Raw genomic sequence first — 19,364 nt, 5'->3', positions numbered from 1 at the left:
AGGGAGCTGGGCTGCTGGCTTTGCAGGAGGTGCCAGGAAGCCTGGGATCACGTGGTAGGCCCCGTGGGCTCAGGGCCTGTCACTCACTGCTGTTTTGTTCAGCTCCAGGGTTACTGATGGACTTGGCAGAGCCGAGAAGGCTGGACCTAACTCCCTAGCTCAAAGTTGGCAGGGACAGAGACCCCAACTTAGCATGGCTTACCCAGGGACTTATTGTGGGGCACAAAACCCATGTGATCCAAGTTATAAGATTTTTTTGTTGTTAAGACAGGGTCTTGCTCTGGAGTGCAAGTGGTGCAATCTCCGCTCACTGAGACCTCTACCTAGGGTTCAAGCAATTCTCCTGCCTCAGCCTCCCGAGTAGCTGGGATTACAGGCATGCGCCACCACCCCTGACTAATTTTTGTATTTTAGTAGAGATGGGGTTTCACCATGTTGGCCAGGCTGGTCTCGAATGCTTGACCTCAAGTGTTCCCCAGCCTCGGCCTCCCAAAGTGCTGGGATTACAGGCGTGAACCAGTGGGCCCAGCCCCACTATCCCAAAGTGCTGGGATTACAGGCGTGAACCAGTGCGCCCGGCCCCACTGTGGTCCTTATGAGGCTTCTAAAGAAGTCAGTGCTGCTGCCACTCAGCCAGGTGAGAAGCAACTAGGCTACCCATCAGCGTCTGCAATGCGGAGCCCCCACCATTGCGACCTTCAAGTGGGGGCTGATGGGGATGCCACTGGTCGTTCTCCTGCCTGTGACAGTTTGTGCAAAGGTACATCCCAGAGGATCAGCAGCTGCACAGGCCAGGGCCCCTCCGTTTCAGCCGCCAGGAAAAATGACTGCCTCTCTTTTCAAGGGCACCCCTTCCCCCAGGTCTTTGTCGAGTGGGTTTTGCATATGCTGCCTGGTTTACATTCTGAGTCAGACCACCCAAAACTCACTCTCCAAAATTGGCGGAAATCTGCCCAGTCGTTTTCCTGTGATATGGTAATAAACAAAGCGTCAGTTTGACTTATAAACAAACACACATGATGCGATGTGAGAAAGGCTATAATTCAGCTGTGGGTGATGGGCTAGAGGAGAGAGGGGCTGGCTCTCCCGTAGAGGGCCCGGAGTGCAGGAGAAGGGGGCACCAGGCAGAGGGCAGGATGCATGCAAAGACTGGAGATTTAAAGGCCCCTGACCTGTTTGATGGAACTTTAACACCGCAGCATGGCTGGATGGCAACTGCATTTTCAAAAGAAGAGCCCAAGTCTGGTAGAAAAAAAAAAAAATGTATATACTTAGCACACAAGTAAATCGCAATGAAAAAGAAATTCCAAGCCAATGGCACACACTGTCTAATCTTGATCTTCAGTTTTTGCAATATCATGGACAGCCCCTTCAAGTGCATTGCAATGAAATTAAGCACACTTTAAAAAGAAGATACACAGAGTGAATCTTTTTTTTTTTTTTTTCTTTTTCTTTTTCTTTTTTTGAGACCAAGTTTCGCCCTCGCTGCCTAGGCTGGAGTGCGATGGCGCAATCTCAACTCACCTCAACCTCCACCTTCTGGGTTCAAGCAGTTCTCCTGCCTCAGCCTCCCAAGTAGCTGGGATTACACGTGTGTATCACCGTGCCCAGCTCATTTTGTATTTTTAGTAGAGATGGGGGTTTCACCATGTTGGTCAGGTTGGTCTAGAACTCCTGACCTCAAGTGATCCACCCACCTCGGCCTCACAAAATGCTGGGATCACAGGTGTCAGCCACCACACCCAGCCATGAATCATATTTTCTGTACCATTTATTAGGCACCGAATTATAATAGCAAACATTTATGAAGTGTTTAGTAGAAGCCAGGAAGGATTCTAAGGTTTGTTCGTGAATGACACCACTTAAGCTTCAGAGTCCTCTGGGAGGCACTGGTGGCATTAAGGCCATTTTCAAGTAAAGATGATGAAAAAGAGAGAGTTGGGAAGGCCCCCACCCCCTGACAACAAGCCCAAAATCCATCCCGCCCCCCATTCTCCCTATGACATCTGCCCTGCATACCAGCACAGGTGAGACTCTGTGTGGCACCTGGGAGGAGTAAGTGCTGGGTTTGCTCTCTGTGAAGCTCATTCATTCATTCCTTGATGCATTTACTCAACAGCTATTTATTCTGTACTCCACAAAACAGAATCAGACGCTATATAGGAATGATGGCTACAGTAGTAGGCAAGACAGACTCTAATGAATGTTGTGTTATAATATGTTATGATTTATTAGGGAAGACCATATGTGTATAAATAACCACGGTTTCATTTCTCATTCAAACATTATGGAACCACAGTAACTTGAGGAAGAAAGTGGTGAACAAAAGTCTTTCTCTCTTTTTTTTTTTTTTTGGAGACAACGTCTCGCTTTTGTCCCCCAGGCTGGAGTGCAATGGCGTAATCTCAGCTCACTGCAACCTCTGCCTCCCGGGTTCAAGCGATTCTCCTGCCTCAGCCCCCTGAATCGCTGGGATTACAGGCGCCTACCACCATGCCCAGCTAATTTTTGTATTTTTAGTAGAGACGGGGTTTCACCATGTTGGCCAGGCTGGTCTCGAACTCCTGACCTCAGGTGATCCGCCCACCTCGGCCTCCCAAAGTGCTGGGATTACAGGCGTGAGCCCCACCGCACCCGGCCAAGTCTTACTGTTTCTTTCCTGCGGTGCAGAGGCAGATAAAGCACCAGAAGGAGACCACTTCCCCCGGAGGCTCAGAGAGGGCTGCCTGAAGGAGGTGGCATTTATTTGAGCTGGGCCTCAACGCGTGAACAGGACTGGGTCATGCATAGAAGGGAAGCGTGCAGGTTTGCAGCTGGCTGGAGCCGGATCGTGTTCTGCTATCACCCTTCTACTCAATGGCTCTGACCTTTTACCTGTGTTTGCCACTTTTCCATCAGATTGGGCCATGAGTCCAATAGGCTCAGCTGAGACCTCATTGGTTCTCCTTAGCCTGACTACAAATAGGCTCAGCTGAGACCTCATTGGTTCTCCTTAGCCTGACTACAAATAGGCTCAGCTGAGACCTCATTGGTTCTCCTTAGCCTGACTACAAATAGGCTCAGCTGAGACCTCGTTGGTTCTCCGTAGCCTGACTGCACCCCAGATCCTGGCAGCCCAAGCTTATGCCAAACAAGAAACACGCTGCAGGGCAGAGCCAGGCCGGGGAGAGACGTTCTGGGCGCCTGCTGTGTGCCAAGCCCTGTGCTTTGTATATTCTCATTTAACATCTAGCTGTCCTGCCATACGAGTGAAACCATCCCCATTTAACAGCTGGGGAAACTGAGGCTCAGAGAAGTCAAGTGGTATGCCCTTGGTCACAGAGCTCAGAAGTACAAGCAACTGGGATTCAAATCTAGAGCCAGCTTGCTTGGAGGGTCATGCCTACCGCAGCCTGGCCTCGTGCAGCTGCCCAGCACGGAGAGGAGATTGAAGGAAGGAGGTCTTCACTGCCTCCAGCCCCACCCCAGTGACCTCCCTTGAGCCTCCTGAACCACAGACATCTCTGACAGCTGGTTGCAGGGGGAGGGGCACACGTTGCTGTCACTTTATCTATAAGGGCACAGGTAGCACATATGACATTGCTTCTGAGCTGACATTTTTCAAAGGACATTCTTGGGAGATTTCCAGCTATCTTAGCACAGGGAGCCCAGAGCCTCGACAAAATTGTGCCTCCAGGGACACAATTCTGAGGTTCTTCAGAGACACACGGAGACACATCACCCCTACCCCACCTCTAATCCAGAGGCTGCAGCCCCTGCAGAGAGACCCCGGCTGGCCCCCCAGGTAGAGGCATCCAGGGGACAGGCGGAATACCCTGCACAGGTGCGCTGCCGGCTTCAGGCTAGAATCAGTGCAGAGCCCTTGGGACCATGGATGAGAGAGGGGCTCCTGCTTCCAGTCTCCCATGGAGTTTCACAGGGTGACTTCTCTGTCATCTAGGGCAACACATTCCTCCCAGACTCCATGAGATTCAACAAGATAAGGGTCCCCTGCCTGACCCCAAGGTCTCAACACCTTCCCTAAGGCTGAGTCTGGTGCCAGATCCTTTGGGCTGGAGATGAACAAAAAATCAAAGGGGCTTTGCTTTGCTTCCTCTTTTCTCCGGGGTCCTGCCTCCTTCTGGTCCCCCCTCCCCACTCCCATCACCAGGCCTGGAGTCTGTGCTCCCCATCCCCAGACCCCAGTAATTGCTGATTGAGTGGCTTTGAGGAGCTATTAAGAGACCAAGAAGACGAAGCAGTCACTTGATTGCCTGGTGGCCTGGCAGGACGGCCCCTGAAAGGCCCCCTTTGTGCTGGGCCAGTCCCTGGGAAGCTGCATTCAATTACCGAGGCCCGTGAGAATTGAAAGCCGCAATAGGAGCCCCTGGTTTCCCCCTCGCTTTCTTCTCTTCTCGCCCTACCCCCACCCCGAAAAGAAACAGATGTTCAGGGAGATGGAGGCGGGAGCAGCAGTCGCTGATGCAAAGCCCTCCTGCTTGGGCTTTGGAGGGCGGAGCGGAGGAAGGGGAAGACCAGACTCTGGCCTGCCTGGCCCCTCCCGCAGCGCGAGCTCTGTTTGGCTCCCTGCTCTTCCTTCTGGTGCCTTCCATCCCCGAGATGCTGCCCATAGAGTGCCTGGGAGCAGTAAGCATTCGGCAGATAGTAGCTGGTAGGACGGGGATGGTCTAGATGAGTGGGCTTTGGGATCTGGGCCCCTAGGAGGGCCAGAGAACCCCACTCCCCACCTTACTTCCAGTCCAGACATGCCCCTCTCTTGGAGCTGGGGGTTAGTGGGGAGCGGGCAGCTATCCTTCTTCTCCCATTCCAGCTGCCTGAGCACTGAGTTAGCCTCCCCGGCTTCCTGGCCCCTTCTAATCCCTGCCAGGGGGGCTTTGAGGCTTCTCACTCCATCTCTTCCTTTTCCCACCCAGGCCCACCCTCACTGTCCCCATTGATAATACCTTTTACAGCGTTCTCTCCTGGGTTAGCTCATTTCACCCTGTGAACTATGGAACTCTACCCATTTTACAGACAAGGACACTGAGGCTGAGACAGCCTGCTGGTAAGGGCCAGAACTTCCCCGTGCCACAAGCTGCTCTCCGCAGAGATTCTTTTCCACTGGTCCCACAGTCATCCTGGGGTTCCCTCCTCTGCAAGGCTGCGGCCTGGGGCTAGCCAAAATTCTAGAACCCCTGCAGATGATGCTAACAACTGTTCAAGTCAGTTAGTGGGTGGAGAGACCGAACCTGTAGGGAAAACTGGGGGACATCCCTGTCTGGTCCCCCACACTCACAGACCCTCACTGCTCCTGGGCAGGACAGACCCCCAGCCTCCTGCCTCACAGATCCGCGCTGCTCCAGGCCAGCCTCACTCGGCCTAGCGTTAGGTGCCCCTGCTGGGCATATGGAGTCTCCTGCCCTGCCTATACCCCCTCTTTGTTCTCCTGGGCCAGCAGCTGGGCGGTAGGCACAGAAAGGGGCTTGTATTCTGCTGCATTGCGTCATGGGGCAGACCGAGCCCAGGGACTTTCCATTGTCTTGGGCAGCCGTCTGTGCCTGCCAAGAGGATTGAGGTCCTGGCGGGGGAGTGTCTGCTGGGGGCGGTGGTAAGGAGAGTGGCTGGGGTTGTAGAGGGGTGAGGAGAGGGAGGGGAGGGGCCAGAGAACATAAATTAGCAGATGGACTAGGGAGTATTTAATTCCTGCTGGGAGTCGGGGTGGGGGGTTGTAGGGAAGCTCTTGTTCCCATCCTGTGGTCTCCAGGCAGGAGTGTAGGAGTTAAGAGGTGCGTGGGCTTTAGAAAATCAGGCAGATTGGAGTTCAAGCCCGGCCGGATCACTTCCCCAGCAAAACCCTCACCCTTCCTGTACTTTATGTGCCCCTCAGTACCCAGGCAGCATCGGTGCTCAGGTAGCCATAGGAGCTACAGCACAGAGGTGTGAAAATTAAATCCAGTTACACACGTCAGCATTTCGGACTGTCTGGCAGAGTGCCTGATCCAGTGGCAGGGGTCGTTATAGTTCTGTTCGTTGTAGCTACGTCCCTCGAGATGTATCCCCATGTTATGAAGGACTCTGAGTTCCTGAGAACAAGCCGTGCATCTCATTTCCCAAAGCCCAGACCCTTGGGACAAAAGTCCCCACTCCATCTTCTTTACCTGTAAAGCAGGACACAGCTCCCCATCCCAAACTTGTTTGGATTGGGCTACCTGGGTTTTATGTTCTACTTGGGTTGCTGTGATTCACTAACTTCCCCCAGGCAGGGGCATTCACTGGGGAGGACTGAGGAGGCCTGGGTAGGGTCCTCTGAGCTGCAGTGCACTGAGCGTGTGCTGTACACTGAAATCAGAGCTTCTCTTCCAGAGAGTTCTGAGGGTGGACCCATCTGTTGTCTTATTAGCTCTCAGAACATGGCTGGGAGCTCAGGGTAGGGGAACGGGTGCACAATGTTTTTAGCTCCACAATTCAGATTTCACTTTCCAACCGAGATGGATTCTTGTTTGGGGCTGATGTCCCCAATAGATAGATGAAGCCCGTGCCTAGGCCATCAAAGTGTCAGAAAAAAAAGTCAGGAATAATTTAATATTTTTATCTTTAAAAAAAACAAAGGCCGGGCGCGGTGGCTCAAGCCTGTAATCCCAGCACTTTGGGAGGCCGAGACGGGCGGATCACGAGGTCAGGAGATTGAGACCATCCTGGCTAACACGGTGAAACCCCGTCTCTACTAAAAAATACAAAAAACTAGCCGGGCGAGGTGGCGGGCGCCTGTAGTCCCAGCTACTCGGGAGGCTGAGGCAGGAGAATGGTCTAAACCCGGGAGGCGGAGCTTGCAGTGAGCTGAGATCCGGCCACTGCACCCCAGCCTGGGCGACAGAGCAAGACTCTGTCTCAAAAAAAATAAAAAATTAAAAATTAAAAAAATAAAATAATAAAATAAAAAAATAAATATAAAAAAATAAAAAAATAAATAAATAAATAAATAAATAAAACAAAAAACAAAAAACTTCAGGTTGGGTGTAGTGTAATTATGCCCGTAATCCCAACACTTTGGGAGGCCGAGGCAGGAACATAGCTTGGGCCCACAAGTTTGAGACCAGCCTAGGCAACAAAGAGAGACCCCTGTCTCTAAAAAAACAAACAAACAAAACAGGCCAGCCACGGTAGCTTGCGCCTGTAATCCCAGAACTTTGGGAAGTCGAGATGGGCAGATCACCTGAGGTTGGGAGTTCGAGGCCCGCCTAACCAACATGGCGAAACCCCATCTCTACTAAAAATACAAAAATTAGCCAGGTGTGGTGGCGTGTGCCTGTAATCCTAGCTACTCAGGAGGCTGAAGCAGGAGAATCACTTGAACCCCGGAGGCAGAGGTTGAGGTGAGCCAAGATCATGCCACTGCACTCAAGCCCGGACAACAAAAGCAAAACTCCATCTCAAAAATAGGCCGGGCGCAGTGGCTCAAGCCTGTAATCCCAGCACTTTGGGAGGCCGAGGCGGGTGGATCACGAGGTCAGGAGATCGAGACTATCCTGGCTAACATGGTGAAACCCCGTCTCTACTAAAAATACAAAAAACTAGCCGGGCGTGGTGGCGGGCGCCTGTAGTCTCAGCTACTTGGGAGGCTGAGGCGGGAGAATGGCGTGAACCCGGGAGGCGGAGCTTGCAGTGAGCCGAGATCACGCCACTGCACTCCAGCCTGGGAGACACAGCGAGACTCCGTCTCAAAAAAAAAATAAAATAAAATAATAATAATAATAATAACAACGTTAAGGTTTTAATTACATGAAAATTCTGAACTTTTGTTTAGATTTTTCTCATGCTTAGTTTGTAACCAAGTGTTGTTTTTATGTTGGATCACACGTGGACAGGCACAGGCATTTTTTTACTGCCCGGAGCCTCTAAAGGTCTTAATCTGGCTCTGGCTTTGTACCCAGTCACAAAGTAAATCAGAAGCTGGACCAAGATGATAACTTAGTAGGTTGTGGTTGAACCTCAAAAACATGGCTCTGTGTCAGAGAAGCCAGACACAAAAGGCCACATATTATATGATCCCATTTCTATGAAAGTCCCAAATAAGTTAATCCCTGGAGACAGAAAACAGATTAGTAGTTGCCAGGGGCATGGATATAGGGAGTGCCCGGTGGGGGCAGAGATGGGGAGTGACTGCTTCCTGGGTACAGGGTTTTACTTTGGGGTGATGGAAATGATTCGGGGCTGGATAGAAGTGGTGGTTGCACAACATTGTGAAGGTCCTAATGCACTGAGTCATAGACTTTAGAATGGTTCACTTTCGGTTATGTGAACCTCACTTCAATTGAAAACAAAGCTAGGCTGGGCACGGTGGCCCACGCCTGTAATCCCAGCACTTTGAGAGGCCAAGGCGGGTGGATCACCTGAGGTCAGGAGTTCAAGACCAGCCTGGCCAACATGGTGAAACCCCATCTCTACTAAAAATAGAAAAAATGAGCCGGGCATGGTGGCAGGTGCCTGTAATTTCAACTACTCCAAAGGCTGAGGCAGGAGAATCACTTGAACCCGGGAGGTAGAGGTTGCAGTGAGCCCAGATTGCGCCACTGCACTCCAGCCTGGGCAACAAGAGCGAAACTGCCTATCAAAAAAGAAAAAAGAAAAGAAAACAAAACAAAACAAAGGTGAAGTAAAGTGACTCATGCCTGTAATCCCAGCACTTTGGGAGACCAAGGCAGGAGGATCACTTAAGCCCAGGAGTTCTAGACCAGCCTGGGCAACATAAGGAGATCTCATCACAAGAGAAAATTTTTTTAAGTTAGTAGGGCATGGTCATGCACCTATAGTCCTGGCTACTCAGAAGGCTGATGTGGGAGGATGGCTTGAGCTCAGGAGGTTGAGGCTACAGTGAGTTAGGATCGCATCACTGCACTCCAGCCTGGGCAACAGAGTGAGACCCTGTCCCAAAAAGTAAATAAATAAATAAATAAAAATAAAAGTAAAAATAAAAAGGAAAGAAAATAAAACTTGCCAGGCGTAGTGGCTGATGCCTGTAATCCCAGTACTTTGGGAGAGTAAGGCAGGTGGATCACTTGAGGTCAGGAGTTCAAGACCAGCCTGGCCAATGTGGTGAAACCCCTAAATACACAAAAAATTAGCCAGGCATGGTGGCACATGTCTGTCATCCCAGCTACTCAGGAGGCTGAGGCAGGAGAATTGCTTGAACCTGCGAGTTGGAGGTTGGAGTGAGCCGAGATCATGCCACTGCACTCCAGCCTGGGTGACAGAGTGAGATTCTGTCTCCAAAAAAAAAAAGAAAGAAAGAAAATAAAAACTCAGGTCTTCTGATTCTATCAGGTATCTCCCAGCTCTAAGCCAACCCCATAGTAGACCCTTCCGGTCTGGGATGTGCTCTGAAGGAAGCAGCAGGCGGGCACAAACGGGCACCAGACCCCCTTGGCAGCGAGGGAGCTGGGAAGCCCAGAGTCCAAGTCTTGAAAAAGGCAGAGCAGGCCAGGCGCGGTGGCTCACACCTGTACTCTCAGCACTTTGGGAGGCCAAGGCAGGTGGATCACCTGAGGTCAGGAGTTTGAGACTAGCCTGGCCAACATGGAGAAACCCCATCTTTACTAAAAATACAAAAAATTAGCTGGGCATGGTGGCAGGCGCCTGTAATCCCACCTATTCAGGAGGCTGAGGCAGGAGAATCACTTGAACCCAAGAGGTGGAGGTTGCAGTGAGCCAAGATTGGGCCATTGTACTCCAGCCTCGGCAACAAGAGTAAAACTCTGTCTCAGAATTTAAAAAAAAAAAAAGAAAGAAAGAAAAGAAAAAGGCAGAGCAGAGTGTTGAACCAGAATGCCCTGTGCCTTCTGGCCCCGACCACAATAGCCTATCCCTACAGGGCCACTGACACGCCCTGATTCTCTGTCCTCCCAGGGAAGTGACAGCGAGTATGAGGTCGACTCAAACCACCAGAAGGCCCACTCCTTTGTCAACCACTACATCAGTGACCCCACATACTACAACTCGTGGCGGCGGCAGCAAAAGGGCATCTCAAGGGCACAGGCCTACAGCTACACTGAGAGCGACTCGGGTGAGCCGGACCACGCCGCCGTCACCAACAGCACCAGCACCCAGCAGGGCAGCCTCTTTCGGCCCAAGGCCAGTCGGACTCCAACGCCCCAGAACCCCCCTAATCCCCCAAGTCAGCAGAGCACCCTCTACCGTCCCCCCAGCAGCCTGGCCCCTGGCTCCCGGGCTCCCATAGCAGGATTTTCATCATTTGTTTGACATCGGAAGAGGAAAAAGCAAGAAAGAGAAAAGGCACCAAACTCCTCCTTCGCCCTCCTCTCACCGCCTGCCAGAACACAAAACACCAAGAAACCAAGTCAACTTTTCACCTCCTGAGTTTATTTTTCCAGAGATTCCAGGGCCAGCAAAGCCGGCGTTCAGAGGGAGGGAGAAAACCGTGAGAGGATGTGTGTGGCCAGCAGCTCTTCGGCTTTGAGATGGTGGGGTTCACTGCTCCCTTGGGAATTACGTGGAGCTGAGGAAGTGGTTGTGTCACTGCTGTGGACACAGAGTGGGGTGGGCCTCTGGAGAGAGAGGGGAGCGAAGGCTGAGGACTGGAGGCCGCCAGGCAGGCGTGGCTGAGGAAGAAGCTTCTGGATGTCCACCCAGCTGCCCCCTTCCAGTCCCTGCGGGACCCCCGGACCCACTGCCACTGCTCTCTGCAAAAAGGATGGGCATCCCAGAGGCCACGCCTGCCGTGTCTCCCTGCTCCTCCTTCCCCTCTCCCTCCATGCACCATCACCGTGGCTGGCAGGCATCGGACAGCCTTGTCCAGACCCCCTGTCCTGTCTTGGCAACCTCTACTGCCCACCTCCCCTGCTCAACTTCTCCACCAAGCATTTGGTTTATTTAGAAAAAGGAAGAGGAAAAAAAAAACCTAAAGGGTGAGAATTTGCTTAGCGCCTTCCTTGTTCCTGCATATTTTTTAAAATTTTGAATCCAAGGAAGAGAGTCCAAGGGTAGAGGAGAAATCCCCCACAACTGACCCTGCCTCCCTGTGCTGGAATTGACTTTCCTGCACACGGACAAGGAAAGGTGAAGTCTGGGGAGCAGAAGTGTAAATAAGGCAACTGGCCTGGGCACTGTGGGATAATTAGGTTTAATGCATTGTGGGCAAGATAAGAATGACGCTGTGACTGTTCTCTTTCTTCCAATCCAGGTTCCACCTGTCCCATCTTTAAAGGACTAGTCAGCTTCCCTAGGCTGGGGAGTGGGGCACAGGTGAGGGATCTCCCTCTGGGCAGACACGTCACTCTCCACTGGATAGATCCTCACCACACACACACACACACACACACACACACACACACACACACACACACACACATCTCCCATGCACTTGCAAGGAACAGGGTCTAGGGATCCTCTCCAGAACAAACTCATTTGGGTCCTCCTAGCCAGACGGCACATTCACTTTCAGATCTGTGTCCCTCTCGCTGTCACCCGGCAGCCTCCTAAGCACAGAGGCACAGGAGCCAAGAGGGGTGGCCCAAGTCCCTGGTCCAGAGGCTGGAACACCCAGAATTTGCTCAGTCTGCCTAGCACCCAGTTTACAGACAAAGAGGCAAAAGCACCCTAACCTCCAGTAACAGCTTCCAGGCTGGGCTCCGCCTGGCCAGGGCTGGGAGGGGAAGGGGCAGGTCAGGAAGCTCAGTCCAAAGTGGACCCAGCATTGGAATTGCACGCCCAGCAGGGGCAGGTCAGATGGGACCAAGTGACAAGAATAGCTGACGGGAAGGAAAGCCTTTACACACACACACACACACACAATCTGCTCCAAGGAGTGTTCTGAAAAAAGCCACATCTTGTGGCCAGGATCTTCCTCTCCACCTGGTACTTACGGATCTTACGGATGCCAGGATTTAGGGAGAGGCCTTTCTATCTAACTCCATAGGTTGTCCAAGGCCCTCTGTGAGCTCAGCCAGCCCTGTAAGGCCAGCCCAACACCTGCCCTACCGCTGAGATGGGTGGCAGATGGCCCGCAGGGGCCTGTCCGATTCAGCGTGGGCCCCTTCGTGGAGCAGGGCTCTGTGTGTGTGCTGTGCACAGGCGCTGCTGGCCCTGCCCAAGAGGAGATGATGCCCTATTGGGGTGGGTGAGCAGAGTTCGAGGAAGCCCGAGTAGGAGATTTGGGAAACAAACCAAGGTAAGAGAGAGCCTGGACCCCTCCCCACCAGCCCCTAGTCAGTCACTGTGCTAATGGTGACTGGGAAGGGAAGTCAGGGTCTGGGGCTCAAAGAACCGGCACACCCAGCCGTGAGTTTTTCCGGAAGCACTTGACCCCTGGGAAATGTGAACAGGGCGGTGCTGGAAGATGGCTCAGCAGACAGGCCAGCCCAGCTCCAGTGTCCAAACAGTGATTTCTCCAGTGAGGAGGCCTTGGAAGGGAAGCACAGTCTTCCCCGAAGGAGAACCAAGGGCTGAGGCTTTGCCCCTCCAGGAAGTAAGGTGCTCTCGGGGCCTCCTTGGACTCATCTGGGGGCTGCAGTGGAGTCAGCCGGACACCCTGCCCCACCCCTGCCTCCTCCGCCCCCACCCTCTGCAGCATCTGGCGTCTCCATGACAGCACATCTGCAGCTGCTGGCCTGTGATCCTGCTGCGCGGCTTTTCTTTTCTTTCCTCTCATCTTTTTTTTTTTTTAAATAACTTCATCCTTTTCCCTCTCTGCTGAGCATTTAACCATTTAAGGAAGTTCCCAGTTTGCATTAGGGAATTATTTTAGCCCAGCCCAGTGAGGGATTATTTGGGAGGAAGCAGGGGTGAGTAAAAACATTGTGTCTGTGTATATATCACACATGAGGCCAATTTTCCTTTGCCTTTAATGAATCACCTAGTGCACTAAGATATTCCACCCCCCTCCTTCCCCACACGCTCATTCGCACCCGTGCTAACACCTACGTGTATACGCGGGATGGTGCCCATGCACGCCTGTGCTCACGCACATGCACACACAAATATGCACAGAACACACATCTGTATGTGTGTTAGCAAAGAGACTCCTGCAGCTCCCTCTGATGGCTGGAGCCATCTCTCCCCTGTGAGGCACAGGTGGCCTGGGTTGCTTGCACTTGGGGCGTGACTGGGATCTATTGTCTGAGAGGGCGAGGACACCATGCAAATTTAGACAAGCCCATGAGATCAGGCTGGCCCCGCAGTGAAAGTCCCACACTCAGTCAACACCCCCCGATCCGGAATATTGTCTCTGCAGCCCCAGCCACAGCTGGAAGCCCAGGTCTGCAGCTGTGGAACTCTAGATTTTTTAAGGACACATCTCTTTGCCCTTGCTTACATATCTACTGGGACAGCTGAGGCTCCCAACCCTCCTCCAGACACCTGGCCACGTTAGAAAGGGGTGGTGGGCCCTGCCCATGGTAATGGGGACCCTTCCTGGCCTGTGATTTTCTAAGCCAGTGATGCCAGGGCCCCTGCCTGTTGTGGGACTCCACCCAAAGCAGGTTCACACCAGGACACACCTGGCACCTTTGGCATTGCCTCCCTGTGCCCTAAGCAATATCCCAGTGTTGCACCCAGGAGCCCACGCAGGGCACACCAGGGCTTTCCCCTTCCTGGCTGCGCCTCCAGAGTTGACGTCAGCCCCACACCCACACTGCCAAGACAAACCAAAAAGATGCTCTGGGCTCCAGAACCACCATCCTCCTAGGGCTCCAGAGAGCTTGCAAACCCAGGCTGCCTCTCCTTCTGTCCACCCCTCGCCACCCAGCCCCCAAAACTCCCACCCCCAAACCTGACACTGCCGTGATTCAGAGGAAATAAGGACACAGCGGGGACTGCCCCACCTGCTGCACGCTGCCTCGAGGCCTTCTGTTGCTGCCCACACCTCCCTGGGCAGTGCTTCTAAAGGTGCCAGAGCCTCACCACAGTGCCACTCTGACTGGGCAGGGGCTTCCCTCAGCTTCCCAGAGTGCACATCTGAAGGTGCCTACCCTGGGTGAGGGGCTGGTGGGCAGGAAGGTAGAGGGGAGACCATCTGAGCAGCCACCACCCGCTCCCCAGTGCCTCTGTATGGCCCTTTCCAGGGACACCCACGGGCATGCGCACATGGCAATCCTGACCACCACCTGAGCACAGGTGCCCCCTTGGGACCACCCCCCCTTCTCTTTGTTTCCATCAGAATAACCAAAAGCATTTAAACGTGTTATCGTTCTCCATCCATCTAGACTCCAGAAACAAAAATCAACACAAATCTTTATTTTTTGATTTAAAAGATATAACAAAAAATTATGGGGAGAGTATTCATTATGGCAGGTGTCTGTCTGTAAGAAAAAAATATATATCTCTATGTCATATAGCGTGTTAGCAAGTTTATTTTTTAAATGAAAGGTAAGAAAGATTGATTTGAAATATATACCACGAGAAGTCCCGTGTCCTGTCAAACTGTCAGTATTTTATAAATAAACTTTTTTTTTTGGAGTTTTGAAGCAACATTCTTTTCCTTCCTGTTACGTGAACGGGGACACCTGTCCCAGTATCATACCCAGCAATTCATTCCCCAGACAGCCATTTTTAGCCATGCTGTGCTTTTGCAGAGAAGAGTCAAGGGTCTGACTTATCTACTCTCTTAATTCATAGGTGAGTGGACATCTGTGCCTTCCAGTGAAATGCACTATTTTTTTTATTTTAAACTTTTAGAATAAGAATCTACTTGATGCAATATGCAAATGATAATGAATAATAATACTCATAATAGCATAGCTAACATGTCTATGGCATTCACTCTGTGCCAGGCACAGTTCTAATCACTTTACGTTTATTAACTCATGGAATCCTTGTGACAGTCCCGAGGAGGAAACCTGGGACAGGGAGACTTTAAGTGGCTTGCCCTTGGGGAGCAGTGGAGCCAGGATTTGTACTAAAGCCTTCTGGGTCTCAAGACATGACGCTGCCTCTCTGATATTTTAAGGCAAGTTCCTTGTCCATTTTTATTTTAATTTATGGAGCTAGCACCCCACATCCCAGTGATCTTAATGCCATGAGAAACGTTATGTTGTTTGGTGGATCTAACCCAGTTAATCTACCCAGGGTTAGAGTTAGGGCTTAGATTGCCGAATTTATGAGTACAGTGGTGTTGCGTTATACCACATTTATCTCACATTACTTAAGTCATGTGGACTCAATAGACTCAAGAAAAACAGAGGGAAAATCTCTTTCTCTCTTTTTCTTTTTTCTTTTTTTTTTAAGATGGAGTTTCATGCTTGTTGCCCAGGCTGGAGTGCAGTGGCGCAATCTCGGCTCACCACAACCTCTGCCTCCAGGGTTTAAGCGATTCTCCTGCCTCAGCCTTCCGGAGTAGCTGGGATTACAGGCATATGCCACTACGCCTGGCTAATTTTGTATTTTTAGTAGTGACAGGATTTCTCCATGTTGTTCAGGCTGGTCTCGAACGCCTGACCTCAGGTGATCCACCTGCCTTGGCCTCCCAAAGTGTTGGGATTACAGGCATGAGCCACCATATCCGACATTGTTTTCTTTCTTTCTTTCTTTCTTTCCTTCCTTCCTTCCTTCCTTCCTTCCTTCCTTCCTTCCTTCCTTCCTTCCTTCCTTCCTTCCTTCCTTCCTTCCTTCCTTCCTTTCTTTCTTTCTTTCTTTCTTTCTTTTTTTCTTTCTTTCTTTCAGACAGAGTCTTGCACTGTCACCCAGGCTGGAGTGTAGTGGCATGAGGCATGAACACAGCTCACTGCAGCCTCAACCTCCTGGGCTCAAGTGATCCTCCCACCTCAGCCTCCCAAGTAGCTGAGACCACAGGTTCATGCCACCACACCCAGCTAATTATTTTTTGTAGAGATGAGGTCTCATCCTGTTGCCCAGGCTGGTCTCGAATGTCTGGGATCAAGCAATCCTCCCACCTCAGCCTTCCAAAATGCTGGGATTACAGGCATGAGCCACCGTACCAGGTAGGGAAATCATGTTAATAGGGCACGTAATGCCACTCAATGAGTACACTTACTTTGCACAGTGTACATTATTGCATAATGCACATCAGACATTCATACAGAGGCTGCTCAACTAATCAAAACACAACTGGAACCGGGCGCGGTGGCTCACGCCTGTAATCCCAGCACTTTGGGAGGCCGAGGCGGGCGGATCACAAGGTCAGGAGATCGAGACCACGGTGAAACCCCGTCTCTACTAAAAATACAAAAAATTAGCCGGGCGCGGTGGCGGGCGCCTGTAGTCCCAGCTACTCAGGAGGCTGAGGCAGGAGAATGGCGTAAACCCAGGAGGCGGAGCTTGCAGTGAGCCGAGATCGCGCCACTGCACTCCAGCCTGGGTGACAGAGCGAGACTCCGTCTCAAAAAACAAAAAAAAACAAAAAAACAAAAACAAAAAAAACACAACTGGAGCAGGGCATTTCATATATATATTTCATATATATCATATATTCATATATATATCATACATATTCATATATATCATATATATTCATATATATATGATATATATATAGTTGTTTTGTTGGTGTTTGTTTTTTTTCTTGAGATGGAATCTTGGCCTGTGGCCCATGCTGGAGTACAGTGGTACAATCTCTGCTCACTACAACCTTCCACCTCCCTGGTTCAAATGATTCTCCTGCCTTGGCCTCCCGAAAGCTGGGATTACAGGCATGAGCCCGCTACCACACCTGGTTAATTTTTATAATTTTAGTAGAGCTGGGGTTTCACCATGTTGGCCAGGCTGATCTCAAACTCCTGACCTCAAGTGATCTACCCACTTCGGCCTCCCAAAGTGCTGGGATTACAGGCATGAGCCACTGTGCCCGGCCTCTAGCCCACTCTTTTATTTAGTTATTGCAACTTTCTGTCTCCAAAACATTGAATATAATTTTCAGAGAAACAGTTATTCTCCTTTTCTACTCTTATTTTATCTACTTACATCATATATAATTAAATTATATAATTACTATAAAAAGTACAACTGGCATAAACAAGTTCAGAAACAATGATAATTGACTCTTTGTAAACATACAACTCAATTCAGTAGGAGCAGATGTATGCTGGCCTGATAGAAAGCAGCCTACTACCTTCGGCATTCAGGCTACTGTGTACATCTCCATGTTTTGCAAAAGGAATATAGGGTATCTGTCAGTATGGCTAGCTCACTAAACGGGGGTCAGATAAGACTGCTTCTGGACATATCACGCACAAATCGTGTATACTGTACTTTATGACCAATTTTCAAGTCAATGAAGAGATTTTCAAGGGTAATTTTCACTACAGATAATTTCGATCTTATACATCATTTGGAATCCCACATTACACATAACTCCATACCCACTGCTCTGAGGATGTCTGGTTAAAAGATAATAACATAGCCAGGTGCAGGGGCTCACGCTTGTAATCCTAATACTTTGGGAGGCCGAGGTGGGCGGATTGCCTAAGGCCAGGAGTTCAAGACCTGGGCAACATGGTGAAACTTCGTCTCTACTAAAATACAAAAAATTAGCTGGGTGTGGTGGTGGGCACCTGTTAATCCCAGTTAGGAGGCTGAGGCACAAGAATTGCTTGAACCCAGGAGGTGGAGGTTGCAGTGAGCTGAGATTGCACCATTGCACTCCAGCCTGGGCAGCAAGAGGGAAACTCCACGAAAAAGAAAGAAAGAAAGAGAGAGAGAGAGAGAGAGAGAGAGAGAGAGAGAGGGAGGGAGGGAGGGAGGGAGGGAGGGAAGGAAGGAAAGGAAGGAAGGAAGGAAGGAAAGAAAGGAAAGAGAGAGAAGGAGAGAAGGAGAGAAAGAAAGAGAGAGAGAGAAAGAAAAGAAAAAGAAAGAGAAAAGAAAAGGAGAAAGAAAGAGAAAAGGAAAGAAAGAAGAAAGAGAAAGAAAGGAAGGAAGGAAAGAAAGAAAAAGAAAGGAGAAGAAAAGAAAGGGAAGGGGAGGGGGGAGGGGAGGGGGGAGGGGAGGGGAGGGGGAGGGGGAGGGGGGGGAGGGGGGAGGGGGAAGGGAAGGGAAGGGAGAAAGGAAGAAAGGAAGAAAGGAAGGAAGGAAGGAAGGAAGAAAAGAAAGAGAGAGAGAAAGGAAGGAAGGAAGGAAGGAAGGAAGAAGGAAGGAAGGAAGGAAGGAAGGAAGGAAGGAAGGAAGGAAGGAAAGAAAGAAAGAAAAAATAACCTGGAAGACATTCTGGACCTGGAGTCAGAAGAGTGGGTTCTGATTCTAGAATGGTCCCTTGCAAATGGAGAGACTTAAAGCATCTTTTCTCAGGGGAAGTGAGTGACCCCTGATCTACCACCAATCAGGTTATCATAAAGATCAAATAAAATCATGGGACTTGGAGGAAAATGCTTTGAACACCAAAATGTGGCAGGCACAGAAGGCATTTATGTTCTAGACCTGCCGGAAGCCTCATGATGTCCTTTAATTCCTTTTTTCTTTTTCTTTTTCTTTTTTTTTTTTTGGAGACAAGGGTCTCTCTGTTGCCCAGGCTGGAGGGCAGTGGTGCAATCTCAGCTCACTGCAGCCTCAACATCCTGGCTTAAGTGATCCTCCCACCTCAACCTCCTGAGTAGCTGGGACCACAGGCACACGCCACCACACCCAGCTGATTTTTTTTTTTGTATTTTTACTAGAGATGGGCTTTCACCATGTTGCCCAGACTGGTCTTGAACTCCTGGGCTCAAGGGATCCACCCACCCCTGCCTCCCAAAGTGCTAGGATTACAGGCATGAGCCACCACACTTGGCCAGCGTTCGGTTCCTTAATTCCAATCTTCCTCCTCATTGATTTTGAATCCTAGGCTGGCCCCTCCCTAATTGTGGCCAGTGAACTTTGGCCATCTACAGCTCTGTAACCAGTGAAATACAGTAGGGGGGAAGAAACAATGACTATACACACACACACACAGACACACACAGAGTAAGGTAAATCTGCTAAGAAGATGGGTGGTGAAATGGCGCTTTCGAAAACCAAGGAGAGAGGCCGGGCACGGTGGCTCAAGCCTGTAATCCCAGCACTTTGGGAGGCCGAGACGGGCGGATCACGAGGTCAGGAGACGAGACCAGCCTGGCTAACACGGTGAAACCCCGTCTCCACTAAAAATACAAAAAACTAGCCGGGCAAGGTGGCAGGCGCCTGTAGTCCCAGCTATTTGGGAGGCTGAGGCAGGAGAATGGCGTAAACCTGGGAGGCAGAGCTTGTAGTGAGCTGAGATCCGGCCACTGCACTCCAGCCTGGGTGACAGAGCGAGACTCTGTCTCAAAAAAAAAAAAAAAAACCAAGGAGAGGCTAGGCACGGTGGCTTATGCCTGTAATCTCAGCACTTCGGGAGGCCGAGGTGAGTGGATCACCTGAGGTCAGGAGTTTGTAGACCAGCCTGGCCAACATGGTGAAAACCTGTCTCT

The 19,364-nt window shown here is 50.7% G+C and overlaps 1 protein-coding gene across 2 annotated transcripts in view; it reads left to right on the top strand.

The window, feature by feature from the left end:
* Window positions 1–14,444, top strand: part of SDK2 (sidekick cell adhesion molecule 2) — a 313,701-nt gene extending 299,257 nt beyond the window's left edge. For both annotated transcript variants that reach the window (XM_005584829.5, XM_005584828.5), the window contains one exon: window positions 9,883–14,444. In XM_005584829.5, coding sequence (XP_005584886.3) covers window positions 9,883–10,236 — 354 coding nt within the window. In that variant the 3' untranslated portion in view covers window positions 10,237–14,444. The remainder of the gene's footprint in view (window positions 1–9,882) is intronic.
* Window positions 14,445–19,364: the final 4,920 nt, after the last annotated feature.

This window comes from Macaca fascicularis, chromosome 16, assembly GCF_037993035.2.
Source record: "Macaca fascicularis isolate 582-1 chromosome 16, T2T-MFA8v1.1".
Lineage (NCBI taxonomy): Eukaryota > Metazoa > Chordata > Mammalia > Primates > Cercopithecidae > Macaca > Macaca fascicularis.
The sequence above is the reverse complement of the archived record's forward strand: the minus strand, read 5'-3'. Positions and strand labels throughout refer to the sequence as shown.